This window comes from Centropristis striata, chromosome 18 (assembly GCF_030273125.1).
Source record: "Centropristis striata isolate RG_2023a ecotype Rhode Island chromosome 18, C.striata_1.0, whole genome shotgun sequence".
In the NCBI taxonomy this organism is placed as follows: domain Eukaryota; kingdom Metazoa; phylum Chordata; class Actinopteri; order Perciformes; family Serranidae; genus Centropristis; species Centropristis striata.
This window is the reverse complement of record NC_081534.1, coordinates 24,411,128-24,425,184: the sequence shown is the minus strand read 5'-3', so window position 1 is coordinate 24,425,184 and position 14,057 is coordinate 24,411,128. Positions and strand designations below refer to the sequence as shown.

Sequence of the window (14,057 nt, the reverse complement as noted above, 5' to 3'; positions counted from 1 at the left end):
AATTGTTGCAGCTCTAATTGCCATCATTCAGATCCAGAATACTTTGTCCATTGATTTGCATTACATGGAAATTTGTGCTAGATGATGAGCAACCCCTCTCATGCTCTCTCCTTGTTTTTCCTCCTTTCTCCATCAGTGCCAGGCACTCAGGCCACAGCTCCCCCAGAGACGAGTCCTCGTCTTCAGCCACCTCCCCTTCCTCCCAGTCCTCAGCGTCCCCTGGGCCCAAGAGCTTCTACCCACGCCAAGGAGCTCAGTCCAAGTACCTGATTGGCTGGAGAAAACCCGGCTCCACCATCAATTCTGTCGACTTCGGGGACACACGCAAGTAAGAATGGAGCAAAAGTGGGTCTTTAATTGTTGTTCCCAAGCCAACAGGGGTTTTAAACTCCACACAGTTAAACTTGTTATATAGAATTAATGGTGCCACCAGAGTTTGTGGAGTTTCAAATCCTCAAAGGTGCAATAGTTGGCCCTTAAAAAATGGTCGTCTAAGCATTCGATTTCTACAATGATTTGGTCTTGATGGAAGCTGGTATGTTGGTTTTATAAAGATAGCAACAATGCTTACATTAAGAGTGAATGTACCTACCTTCCTGCAGGGATTGGACAAATAAACAAGAGGAATTGTACGATATAATTAGTTAAGTTAAGACCTTCTTTATTGTCCCCAAGGAGACATTCTGCTATGCAAATAGTAATGCACATATCTGCAATCGACTTAAAGCAATTCCCAACAAAACAGTCAGTGGTACAACAAAGACACGAACATAAATGACCTAAAACAACAAAAACATGTATAAATTATTGCACATGCATGGGGTAAAATATACAGTTACACAGGCATTATAAAATGAGAAAAGAAACCATAAAAATAAACAGACCAGTGCCTCCTGATTATGAACTGCATAAGAAAACAACCTGTTCTTATCCTGCTGAAAAGAGTTATAGATGTCGGTAGGAAATAAAGCTTCAAGCTGTTGTTTTTACATTCCACTTGCAAAGCATGCAATGTATTCATGAACATGGTACCGCTGAATCAATGCTGCCTATTATAAAGCCTGTACTGTTGCATTCACATTGCGACTGTGTCAGAAAGGATGATGCATTGTTGTTATATCAGACTGCAGCATCTTTTTCTCCTCATCCCTGTCTGTACATTGTCGTGACAAAATTGAACATTACCAGCTTTACAATGATACTATTTATTGCAGGGCTGCTGTATAACACAGTGTTTGATCCCATTGCTTATCCACCCACTTTCCTTTCCTATTAATGTCTTTCGGAAGTAACAATATGCATACTACTTGATTACCCCCTTGTGGTAGAATAGGGTATTGCGCCACAGGCTGGCTGCAATAACTGAATAAAAAAACTCTGCTATTTTTATTATTTATCAGTCACATTGGTAGTATATAGGGGCAATGCATGCATAATTTGTCTCCTGATTGTGTTTGCCTGCGTCTGTGTGTTGTAGGAAGTCTCCAGGAGAGGAGAGGAGTGGAGTGGAGGTGATGCCGACCCCAGCAGCCAGGCCCTCTCTGCGGGACATGCACTCGCCTCAGCCTCATGCCAAATCTACTATGGAGGAAGATGTGAAGAGACACCTTTCCCCAGACAGCCCTCCGCCACCACGCAGGCATAAGGAAAAGGTACGTCTAGACACGAAAGAAGATATCTTAGCCAGTTTATTACAGCTTTTATATTTCAAGTGAGTAAAGTTGGTTCAACGGCAGATTATGGTAGAGTACTGCTGTCATCATTTAAGTTTGAAAACCTTAATAAGTCACAGATTTTTGTCCAATCCATCTTACATCCCATTCATTATTGGTGTAAATTGTATAAGCAAATTTAAAAGTAAAAATCAAGCAATAATGACAACTTCTTTTGGTAACTGATGTCATAAAAATAACTTAAACTGCACTAGATTTAAACAACTTTGGAGTAAATTGTCAAGTTTTAATGCTGATCCTATCTAACATCATTTATATATTATTTATTAATGAGTAAAATATGTATTTTGGATTCAATAAATATGACATGGCTCTATGTTCATGCTTCTGTTTGATTAAGTTGCTAATTTTGACAAAATTTGATATTCTTCAGCAAAATGCAAACTTTTCAGAACTAGATTTTCCCACATTCAGATGCATTGACATGGTTGGTGTTCACTCACATAATGCATAGCTTTAGCTCCTGTGTTTTAGTAATATTACAATAACACTTTCCCATCACTCTGTGCAGCACGGTCAGAAATCAGAACCCAGCCACAAGCCTCTCCGTCGCTCCCTCCATCGCACCCTGTCTGATGAAAGTATCTATCGTGGTCAGCGGCTGCCTCCTCTCTGCGACGCCGTGGCTGAACCGCAACTCGGCGCTGATGTTCTCTTCAGCTGCTCCACCCTGCCGCGCTCACCCACCACCCGCGGTGTCCCTCTCCGACGACCTTCCTATAAGCTGGGAGTCAAACTCCACGGTAGGATTTCTTGCCAGCAGAAGAGTCAAATCACATTTGAAAGCTGTTTTTAGGTGCTTCTATTGATTTGTTAAAGACTGTTTTGTAACCATAGTTCATGTTATGTGTCCATTTTATCCTTGGAATGACATCAGTGCAGGAAAGGGGATTAGTAAGTCATAAATCGTGAAGTGTTTTTGATGGTAAAAAAAAGGCTTAAATTCCAGATGTGTATCTGCTGCCCCCTTTTGATTGGAAACACATGATGGCCACATAAACAATCATTTTAAATTCAGTTTATTCTACAACTTCCTCTCTGTTCCAGGTGACCTTTCGGCATCTGACACCTCCTTGGTGGATTTGGTGGAGCGTCACCGTGGACCCCTCCCTCAGGAGCTGATGCCCCTCCCGTCTCAAGACAGGGACAGCCCCCTCGAGTGGACACACCTGGTGGACGTGGCCAACACCTTTGAGAGTGAAAGAAACACACACTATGGTAATTACCAATTACTATGAAGTGTACAAGCGTCTTTTCTTTTATGGTCTCTCATTGCACTGAAATAAAATCTATTTTATGACCCTGAAATGAAGCTGAAGATGACATAAAACTAGTCTAGAGTTTGTGTCTAGTGATTATGGTTTGAAACGACACGTGCATATGCAAGGTAAAACATGTACAATTTGAGATTTGCACGTAAACTTTGCAGCTTTGCATGCACCTGTGCACATAACTTGGTACGGGAAATTAGTTGTGCAGGGCTGGCAAATGTCAACCACTGATGACACTTCCTAACACGCTGTCTCACGCCACACGTTCTGTTTCAGATGTAATGAAAAATAAATATAAAACTGATAACGTGGCGGTGTTAAAAGGGCACACTGACACTGCACATGCTGACAAAACAGAGCAGCGCAGAGTAAACACTGCACCCCAAAGCTATTTCAAATGATGTGTGTATTTTACATTACCTATATTTCCAGTTAGATGCATTTCTCTACATTATGCATGTGCCTGCACCTGCTGCTGGTTTGTATATTTATATACATCTCTCTCTTCTTCCAGTCCAGAGAAGTTACGTGTTCGGAGATGCAAACCACCGAAGCAGTGGTGCCTCCAGTCCCCAACAGCCCCACATAGAGCTGCAGCCTGCTCCACTGTCACGGCCCTCATCTAGGTAACACTACACCCGTAAACTGTTTACAAATGTGTCTCTATGTTTTAATTACTTCCATTCACACCATATCTTACCAGCAGCATGGATTTAACTGAATGGGAATGGGAATACAGGTATAGTAGTGATATAGACAGAATGATAAATGCTCATACAAAATAAATGTATGGCTTCAGGACTGCAGTTTGTTCATTTTTGCAGCAAAATGAACACGAGCCTGTTGGTTTCCTTTTGGAGTCTCATCTGTAAAGCTACTCATAATAAAGTAGTTGACTGTAGAAACTGCGTGCATTAATTCAGTGAGTCTTCTCATTGTGTAGCTCCTGTTTATTTTTATTATTTAAAAAAATCATGTCAAACTGAATACGTCAAGTGTTCCTCAGCAACAATGCTCATTCAGCATTTTTAATTACCAGTCAAAGTTTTGAAGAGGGGACAAAAACACATTTAAAGAAAGTCGCACATACAATGAAAAAGAGGGAAAGACATTTTTTCTTGCTTCAGAATTTAAATTGTGACTTTCAAGTCATCACCCTCTACATGGAACTATTTGATGTTATGGCTACTTAAGTGAATTTCCTCCCATTCTTCATTCTCTTTCATCACATTAGCTTCCAGCTCCCATTTTATTTAATATAATGCTCCTGAATCATGTAATTGTAACATTTTTCCAAGCCTGTTGGAGGTCCCCTGATATCGTCCCATTCACTGCAACTCGGAAACTACCCTGAAATTGAAACTATGCATTTAATATTCATGTTCTTTGGAGTCGTATTAAATTAAATCAGATGCAACTTTACTGTTATTGCAAGCAGTAAGTACCAGTACAACGGATCACAGTTTAGCATCTAACTAGAGAGTGCAAACGGCAGCAAGCACGTAAAGACATAAGTAGAATAATACATGTAGAGAGTACAACCTGACTGATATTATCAGTTGACTGATATTATCGGCTGATATTGGTCTATTTAATGGCAGTATAGGTTTATATGCTATATGTTGATGCTTTAAATAGTCAGCAATTGACTGAAACTGAGCCATAATGATTTATTTTTCTATTTATCTTATTCCTATTTATTCTGTATTTTCTCAGTTATCCTTCATAGAATTGGCTGACAATGTAATGCGTTGTTTGTATAATGTATAACAGTGTTAAATGTTATTTAATAAAGATTTTATGTTTGAGAAAGTAGCCCTCTGGGCACCTTTGAAAAGTGGTGAAAAACCTGTGCACAATCCACATGTCTGTTTTCATTCCAGCTCAAAAAAAACCCTATATCTGCCACCATAACGGTTATAGTACAGAGTGAGCAGTATATAGACCTACAGAAAAAACAGGACGAACAGAAAAAACTAATGTAGTGAATAAACAGTGAAGGTAGTATTTCTAAGGGCAGATCGTGTAAACTGTGTTCATTTATGGTTCTGCAGCGAGTTTTGAGGTCAAGATTAAATCCAACTGAATATGATTACGTGCGCTCTATTACTGAGTGTACTAACGAGGCCGACTGTGTTTCTTTTCTACCCTCAGTGAGGGTCACATAGGACTAGAGAGGAAGGTGACTAAGCTGGAGGCCATGGTGAAGATGCTGCAGGAGGACCTGAAAAAGGTGGGAGAGAATACACAAACATATGCACACACTGTTTATATATAAATACAGTGTCGGTACATTTATTTACGGTGCATTTGAGAACTTTTGTCTGCATGTTTACAACCTCTACTATCTGTTGTGTTAAAAGATAATTTTTCCTGGCTCCCTTTCTCTGTTCAAGTGCCAGTAGGGATGAAAAATGAAAGGCTACAGTTGATTTGCATACAGTGGAACAGGGAGCAGGGGGTGTAAATAAATATTTTGGCTCCCATAGAAAACACACAGTCCGCAGTGAAGCGCTGCCGCTGCTGTTTTAGTTCCGCTCTGCTGCTTATCGTTATTAACTGCTGACTCAGATTTCACTGCAATCACTCAAGCTATTATTTTGACTTCAGATCACCTGGAAGCAGTGAAACCATTTAATTCTGCTGTAGCTATTCTTATCAGAATCATTTAAACTAATGGACTTAAAATGGTTTCCCGTACACTCATAGGCTTTCCCAGTTTGTGTCGACATTCAATTGATTCTGCTACTCTATCCACTATAGTAAAAGTCTAAAAAAACAACTTCCAGGGATGCGTTGCTTGCTTTAGATGAGTTTTTGATGCATTTCACACTCCTATGTTGATCCAGACTACCCTCTAATTTCAAACAATAGTTGCAGATGTTCATCTACTCCTAAAAATCTCCTTCAATGTAACAACAATAGACTGCAACTGTGAAGAACTGATTAATACCAATGAAACATTCCTCACATCAGTTTACTAGTAAAGAGCTCCAGCCTCTAGTGTTATTTCCAGACAATAAGGATCCATATTTACACCAAGTTCTGCTTATATAATCAGAATGAGGGGTTTGTTTTTAATTGATCTAGTTCTGGTGATGGTGCACGGAGCTGAAATGTTCTCTGCTGTTGCAACCCTTTGTCCAGTAAAGTCAATTTTACTTATCGCAAACCACAAATTGGCCTCCGGGGCTTTAACAATCGGTGCAGCATACAATACCTTCTGTACTTTTCAACCCTAACTTTGGAAAAAACTTCTCAAGTAAAGGAAGGAAGAGCAGCTAAAGAAGGCTCACTTTCCCAGGACAAACAGACATGTAAAATATGTCATGTGTGCCAACATAATAAAATTAAAATATAGAAAATCCATATGACAAAATGTCAAATAGAACTTCAGTGTTTTTCATGTGTTTGTGGAAGATTTAGGTGCATGTATTTGGTGGGGGGATTGGGGTCATTACCCGAGAAAATATTACATTTTCAGTTAAAAATAAGGAGTTTCATGTTATTTTGGACCATTATATTTGCCGTACCGGTGTACAAAAACATTGGAAAAGCTGGAGTCGATAATAAATAAACAATACCCAAAAAGTTTAAAGACAGAGATTCAAGATTACTTTATTGTCATTCCACAGTGCAACTTGGAACGAAATTACGAACAAAGCTCACGGATTAAAAACACCACTGATTAATTATAAAATAGATATAAAAAACAGTTAAATAAGACAGGTAACAGATGAATAAGCATAATATATGCTATCTGTATTGATATTACATTCATTCCTGTGGTGCCTTAAAGAGCTTGGGTGCTGCACCTAAGCCTTAAAACCCTGAACTTGAACATATATAAAAAAGAATGATCCATGAGGATTTCAGACAGCTTCTAGGTGTCGCCAAACTGCTGGAGCCTGAGCCACACAACTTCCTTTCCATTTTGGAATCTGGAAAAATGCGATACAAACACAAACATACAAGAACGTAAAACTGTAGCTCGGCGTTCACACAGAGAGGAGAATGAAACAAACACAGGAAGAGAAAAAGACACTGACACAGAGAAACGTGGATAAGAAGATAAAACAGACAGGGAGGGAGAGACGGGAGGCTAGTTTCAGACTTTGCGGCCTGTTAACTTCTCCAGCTTCTCCACACCAAAGAGTCCTCACCCACAAAATTGTAGCAGTCTAGTTGTGATTTATTTCTTATGCAATTCTTAGTAAATTCTCTGCCGTCTGTGAAATGCTGGAAAGCGGTAAGCTGTCTGCGTTTTATTGCTCAAAGTAGCAGTTGATCAGTTTGACACAAGGAAAAAGTAATATGCTTCACTCTCACCTCCTTCAACCAGCCTGAAGCCAGCAGCAATCAGCTGAGTGACAGCGTGAAGCTCAGCTCCCCGCAGTGTCACTGTTTTCTTTAACTGGCTAGATATTTATGTTCCTGCAGCCAACTAGGGATTTAGGTTTGTTGTGCTTTTGGCGGATTCAGAATGTCATCTGATAAAATCTTTTCTCCCACAAAGCCCTTAAGTTCTGTTTACTGTGACTCAGCGTCTGTTTATCAGACAGTTTATTATATTTATACAGAGAGTAAAGTGTTTACGGTCAGCAAATAGTTCTTATTGTACTTGAACACTCATTCGATTATTGTATTCCTGCTTTTTCTTCACTCCATATCTGTCATACTGCTTTCCAACTTGTGTGATCCAAACATTTCATATAACTCCATGGCATTGTAAGGTCAGAAATTAAAAATGATTGAAAAAAACAGATTTGGAGGAAATCAAATATCCCAATATTTTTGACTAATACTAACTTTCGAGTAAAACTAAACAATGTTGTACGGTTAATGGCTGATATTTGGCCATTTCAGTATCTATCGTTATTAGTATATGTTTTCCGATATGCATCAATATTAAAACCACATTTTTACAGAACATATGATGGAAAAAATGCTTGGGGTGGTTTAGTAATGATTCCATATATCCATTTATTTCTATTTTTATTTATTTCAAAGGTCAACAATTGACTGATATGAAATAATACAATATTTATTTCATTTAAAATTATCTTTATTTTCTCATTTTTGATTTTTAGAATCAGTTGATATAATCTGTTATATTTTATTATAATGTTAATTATTATTAAAAATATGTATTTATTAAAGCCAACTTGCAGAGTCATATCAAATGTGCAGAATCAGTACAAAATTTACACGAAAAAAGGTCTAATTTCCTTCTCGCTTAAAAATACATTGTATCAGCTCACCTACTGATGAGCATTAACCTTAAAAATCACACATCAGTTGGCCTGAACGTTGCACACTTATTAGTTGTATTTTATGTTTACTGTATCATGTATTTTATTTTGTACTTTTTATAGCTGATATTTATTATCAGTTGTCATTTGTGCCTATACTTTTGTTATTTGTTTTAAATATGCATTAAGTATTCAATACAATGCACAATTTGAGACTGCAATGTCATTGTGCTTGGTTAATGATAATAAAGCTCTTTAATTCAATTGGAATCTGCTAAATAACCGGTTTAATGAATTGATTTTTACCGGACCTTTCTCCACAGGAGCGTGAAGAGAAGGTGAGACTGCAGGGTCAGATCAAGAGGCTGTGGGAGGACAACCAGAGGCTGCAGGAGGAGTCGCAGACGTCCGCCGCCAAGCTCAAGAAGTTCACAGAGTGGGTCTTCAACACCATCGACATGAACTGACTCCGACTTTGCACATTTTCAGCTCACACACGCACATACTCACACAAATGCACACATCAGCACACACAGTCTGGACGCAGAGGCAGAGGGGGGAAGGAATCATGCACAAGAAAAGTGGAGTTTTCTTCCATCGGCTTTTTAAATAAACATCAGCGGGTAATATTGTCGACCAGTCTCCACGGGCCCCCTCTGTTAAACTCCTCAGGATGAGACCCGTTTATCAGATTATGAAGGACTGACCTCTACTCTCCGATGGGACCACGAGAGCGTCGCTGAATTGATCTTTCTCTCATCTCGCTGTGCCAAAATCGTTTCTGCAAAATTGCCAACCATGAGGAAGCTCTTCCCTTCCCGTCTCTTGAAGAAAAAGAACCGTCACCCTCACACTGCCATGCTCTCTCAGTGCTTCTCTTTTTAGGGGACAACATAAAGTAAGTATCTGGCCTTTTTTTTAATGTTGCCCAGCTTCTCTGAAAAGGTGACTTGAGTCTTTTTTTGCCAAACCAAACCCGCCACAGCAGAGGGTAGCAGAGACATCCATGTGACTTGAGAGAAAACGCCTCTGAAACGCCACGCAGAGTCAGACAGGTACGCCACAAATCTGCCAGCATGGCCACTCGGAGTTCACCACAAACAAAGATAATGAATATGAAGCCTCAAACCACTGGACACAGGAGAGGTTTTCATTCCTTCACATGTAAATGGAGTGTAAAGAAGTTTCCTCCTCAACGTTTCCGACCGCTGAAGGTCGGTCGTGGGTGTTTACAGGTGGATCTGCCTCTGAACTGGAGAGATTTGTACAGCTTTTTCTTCATTTTCTTTTCTCCTCTGCGTCACTCAGATCTGGATTACAGCATCCTATGTCTCTACAGCACAAACAAACACCTGACAGAGGAGTATATTTATAAGCCATCGGCAAGCGGTGCCATTAAAAAACATGACTGATATCCAGAGTGCTTTGGTCCATCCCAATTGTATGTGTCTTAAAAGCAATAGGAAGAAGTCAGGACTCCTGTCTCGCTCTCTCGATTAAAAAAAGGGAGATTTTGCTCTGGGAAGAATGTGGGGAAAAAGATGTTTAAAGGTTACAAAAAGAGACCTGTCTGCTGCACAAGAGCCTCCATTTTCTTCCATTAAAGCCGCGTGCTTTGGGAAAAAGGAAACGGAGGACTCCGATCACCATCCCACTGTCTGGAATAAAGAGAGCCAGCTGATAAGAAATGACATTTTTGGGAGGGAAAAATAAGAGGGGATGTTTTTTTTTCTCCCAGGTTAATTTATTTCCTTGTATTATAACTCCAATAAATAAGTTGTTCTATTCGTACAGTACAACTGACATCAGTGTTTAGTTCCTCAAGACGAAAGGTCACTAGCTATATTATTTAAATGGCTTTCTTTCTTAATTCTGGCTAAAGCCTGACTATATGCTTTTTCTTCTGTATTCTGTTGTATTTTGTGGTGCCCAAGCCTGCTGTTGTGTTGCTTACAGTGCCCTCTAGTGATGACCAGTGGAAATGTCATGATTATTAAATGTGCTGCCAGTCACTACTCTGTATTTTTACCCCTCTTCAAACACTCAGTCAGACATCGACCGACCGGGAGGCCACACAAACACAGAACAGGAAGAAAAATCCAGCTTTGAGAGACAATCAGAGGGTGGTTTTTTGATAAAAAAGGGAGCAGACCTTAGGTGTATGTATGTGGGTGCATGTGTGTGTGCTTAAAGGCATACTATGCAGGAATTGTTGCTAATGGCTCAACTAAAGTGAAAACAAACTCCAGATTCATCCACGTTTTGGCCATTTAGCCTCACTATATTTAAGTTTTTCCGGCATTGTTTCTGCTATTTTTCAAAAGGTGACACCTAGAAACGTCCTCAACATGAAAAAAAGAGAAAATACGACAGTGATTCCATAAAAAGTTTGGACGCTGCAAAAAACAAATAAAATCAGAATGCATCAGTTTCAGAATGAGTGCATAAATTCACAAAAAAAACTTAACGTTTTACAGTTTGAGCATGAGATATCTTGTGTTTGTAGTGAATTCAATTGAATGAGGGTTGCAAAGGATTTGCAAACCATTGCATTATGTTTTTATTATGTTTTTTTTTACAGCGTCCCAACTTTTTTGGACTCATGGTTGTGCAGGCGTTGAGCAAAAGGCTGCAGACACCACCACACACTTTTGGTGCAGCATAAATAATGTTTTTTTTTTTTGGGGGGGGGGTTATTTTTAAAATATTGAGTCTGCATTGTTTCTTTGGAAAATCCTGCATAGTATACCTTTACATTTCAAGATCTATCTATAGTTTTCCTCAGGTTCAGGAACAAAAATTAATTATATGGTTAGATTAAAAAAGCCCACATTAAGAAGGAGCTACTGTACCAGTGGCGGTGTGTGTTGTCATCGTGTGAATGTACATCAGTCTATCCAGCCGTGCCTACAGTCACTTATTTTGGTCATTTACTCCCAGGCAGAGCAGGGACGTGCCTTTGAAACAGCACCTGGGGAACAGATGAAAGGGAAAGGCTCTTCATCCTGAAAAATAAACACACCTGGTAACACACAAACACACTCACACTCATGTATTACTTTTAATCATTCTCACAGTTGTAGACCTCATGAATCTGCTGCGAGGCTCCAGCCTTTTCTCGTATGAATATTTTTACTGAACACAATCAGGCCGGCGAGCCTCCAGACACACGGTGTGTGTGTGCGTGTAGTGTGCGGAAATGTGTCGGTGTGTGTGCCTTTTGCATTCAGTTACATGCAGTATATCTTTCAGGGGCAGTAATTAAGAGTGTATTGGAAGAAAATGTTCCTCCCCCCCTCCTCCAATCGCAAAGCCACCAAGCTTATTTCCTCAGCCAGGTGTCTGTGTTGGGGTTATTTCAGGTCGACGTAAATGTTGTTCACAAACGTGGTGTAAGCCTTAATTCCTTCCCCTGTTATTTGCAATCGAAGCCCTTTTTGATGAGAAAAACGCTCCCAGTTTTTGAATCTCTTAAAAGTGAATTTGCGTCTCAAATTGATGCAATTAAAAAACCCTGCAGCGTAAAGCACAGAGCGGCACCCGGTCTGAATGTAAAGAGAATATAAACAAGCCTAAAGAAATGTGATGTTTACTATAACCGACATTCAGCTCTGCAAGTCCTTTTGCGGGGACCTGAGTGAACTCTAAACAAAAAGATGCAGACGGTTCTGTTTTAGGAATCTCTCATCAGTCTGTGTAGATTGTAACGACGCCAGTGAACTGCTCGTTTGTTTTGCTTGGTGATTATAATTTGGTTGTTTTTAACAGTTAGCCAGTCGTGAAAAGCAGTCTAGTAGTCATCCAATAATGTGAAATCCTCAAAATATACACAAGAGTTATATATAGGCGGAAGTGTTCCCAATCCAGGACTGTAAATTGTTGACCTGAACTCCAGTATGTCGACGCTTAAATGATGACTAATGTTTCGTATTTTATTGTACATGGAAAGTGCTCTAGTTTTTTGTATTTCAAATGAAGTATGGCCAAATGACAAACTGTGCAGTGCAGATGTTTTGCTCGCATCTTTAAAAGTGTGCATCAAGTTGGATGTTAGATACCATCGTATACAAAGACATAACCGCATTACTCCAGTGTGAATGTTGACTTATTTTACAGTGCATTTTTTTCTTTCCTCTGCGTTGTTTTTCGGTGCTTTTTAGAGGGATTTTGGGAAATGTGAATGTTCAAATGTTCCATTTTGTAATGTTTTATTTTTAAGAACCTTTGCACAATGTTTTCTAAAAAAAAAAAAGAAGAGGATTGCATCGACAGGTTTTGGATAAGAAGGGCGGATTGATCCACTCCTGTGCAATCTTGTCTTGATGTTGCTCCGTAGTTTTCCTGCCAGTGCGGTTCCCGACACACAGAGGACGGTGCTGGACTTTATTCCATTTATTTTCCTCGAGCATCGCCGCTTAGACGCGAGCGAGCTGGATGTTGTTTGTTCTGTAGACGATGCTGGTTTTCAGGCGATGTTAGTGGAGGAAGGTTCGCCGTGTCGTGATCTGTTTCGTTTCCTCCCGCTGGAAGAACAAACTGAACAACAGTGAAGCGATCAGCTCTGGCTGGAGATAAAGCACACCGTTTCAAGAGGACCATAACGTTTTACAGAGTTGAAAATACTGTTTACATCCCGGATCCATTGTCTTTGTAAAATGTAAAGGTATGAAAAAGACATTTGCAGTGATCACAGTATTAAAGTTTCTGAAATAAATAAATGCCGTATTAATTTGTGGTTCTGTTGACTTGTTTTTGTTTCTGCACTATTCTGCTTTTACTGTTAAATTGTCTTCCAACTGTCTACAACAAACAATTTTCTTTGGTCTATAAAATGCCAGAAAGTAGTGAAAAATGTTTATCCCAGTTTCTTGAAGTCCAGGGATGTCTTTAAATGTCTTATTTTGTCAATTAAAACCCCCCAAAATATTCAGTTTAACACTTTTGGCTTCATCAAGCCGGGACCTCCAGCACTCGTTGGGGCGGTTTGCAGCTGAGTGCGAAGCGGTTGGGATGAGAGTCAGCACCTCCAAGTCTGAGTTCATAGTTCTCTGCCGGAAATGGTGGACGGCCCCCTCTGGGTGGGGAGAGAGGTACTGCCTCAAGCGAAGGAGTTCAAGTATCTCGGGGTCTTGTTCAGGAGTGAGGGTAGAACGGAGCGTGAGATGGACAGGCGGTTCGGTGCGGCGTCTGCAGTGAAGCGGGCGTTGTACCGGACCGTTGTGGTGAAGAAGGAGCTGAGCCTGAAGGCAAAGCTCTCGATTTACCGCTCCATCTATGTTCCAACCCTCACCTATGGTCATGAGCTTTGGGTAGTGACCGAAAGAGCAAGATCACGGGTACAAGCGGCTGAAATTAGTTTCCTCCGTGGCTGGGCTCAGCCTTAGAGATAGGGTGAGGAGCTCAGACATCCGGAGGGAGCTCGGAGTAGAGCCGCTGCTCCTTCACGTCGAAAGGAGTCAGTTGAGGTGGTTTGGGCATCTGATAAGGATGCCTCCTGGGCGCCTCCCGTTAGAGGTGTTCCGGGCACGTCCAACTGGTAGGAGGCCCTGGGGAAGACCCAGAACACGGTGGAGGGATTATATCTCTCTCCTGGCCTGGGAACGCCTCGGGGTCCCCCAGGAGGAGCTGGACGTTGTGGCTGGGGAGAGGGACGCCTGGAATGCCCTGCTTAGCCTGCTGCCCCCGCGACCCGGCCCCGGATAAGCGGAGGAAAATGGATGGATGGATGGATGGACAAAAATAAAACTTTAATTATTAATTGATGATTAAAATAGTTGGCTTTTTGTTTTGTTTTTCAACAT

General features: G+C 40.5%; 1 protein-coding gene across 5 annotated transcripts in view; it reads left to right on the top strand.

Annotated features, from left to right (window-relative positions):
- sipa1l1 (signal-induced proliferation-associated 1 like 1) overlaps positions 1–12,974 on the top strand; it is an 88,903-nt gene extending 75,929 nt beyond the window's left edge. For all 5 annotated transcript variants that reach the window (XM_059355780.1, XM_059355779.1, XM_059355777.1 and 2 more), the window contains 7 exons: positions 137–328; positions 1,478–1,652; positions 2,245–2,476; positions 2,781–2,951; positions 3,519–3,630; positions 5,159–5,237; positions 8,580–12,974. In XM_059355780.1, the coding sequence (XP_059211763.1) occupies positions 137–328; positions 1,478–1,652; positions 2,245–2,476; positions 2,781–2,951; positions 3,519–3,630; positions 5,159–5,237; positions 8,580–8,723 (1,105 nt within the window). In that variant the 3' untranslated portion in view covers positions 8,724–12,974. The remainder of the gene's footprint in view (positions 1–136; positions 329–1,477; positions 1,653–2,244; positions 2,477–2,780; positions 2,952–3,518; positions 3,631–5,158; positions 5,238–8,579) is intronic.
- Positions 12,975–14,057: the final 1,083 nt, after the last annotated feature.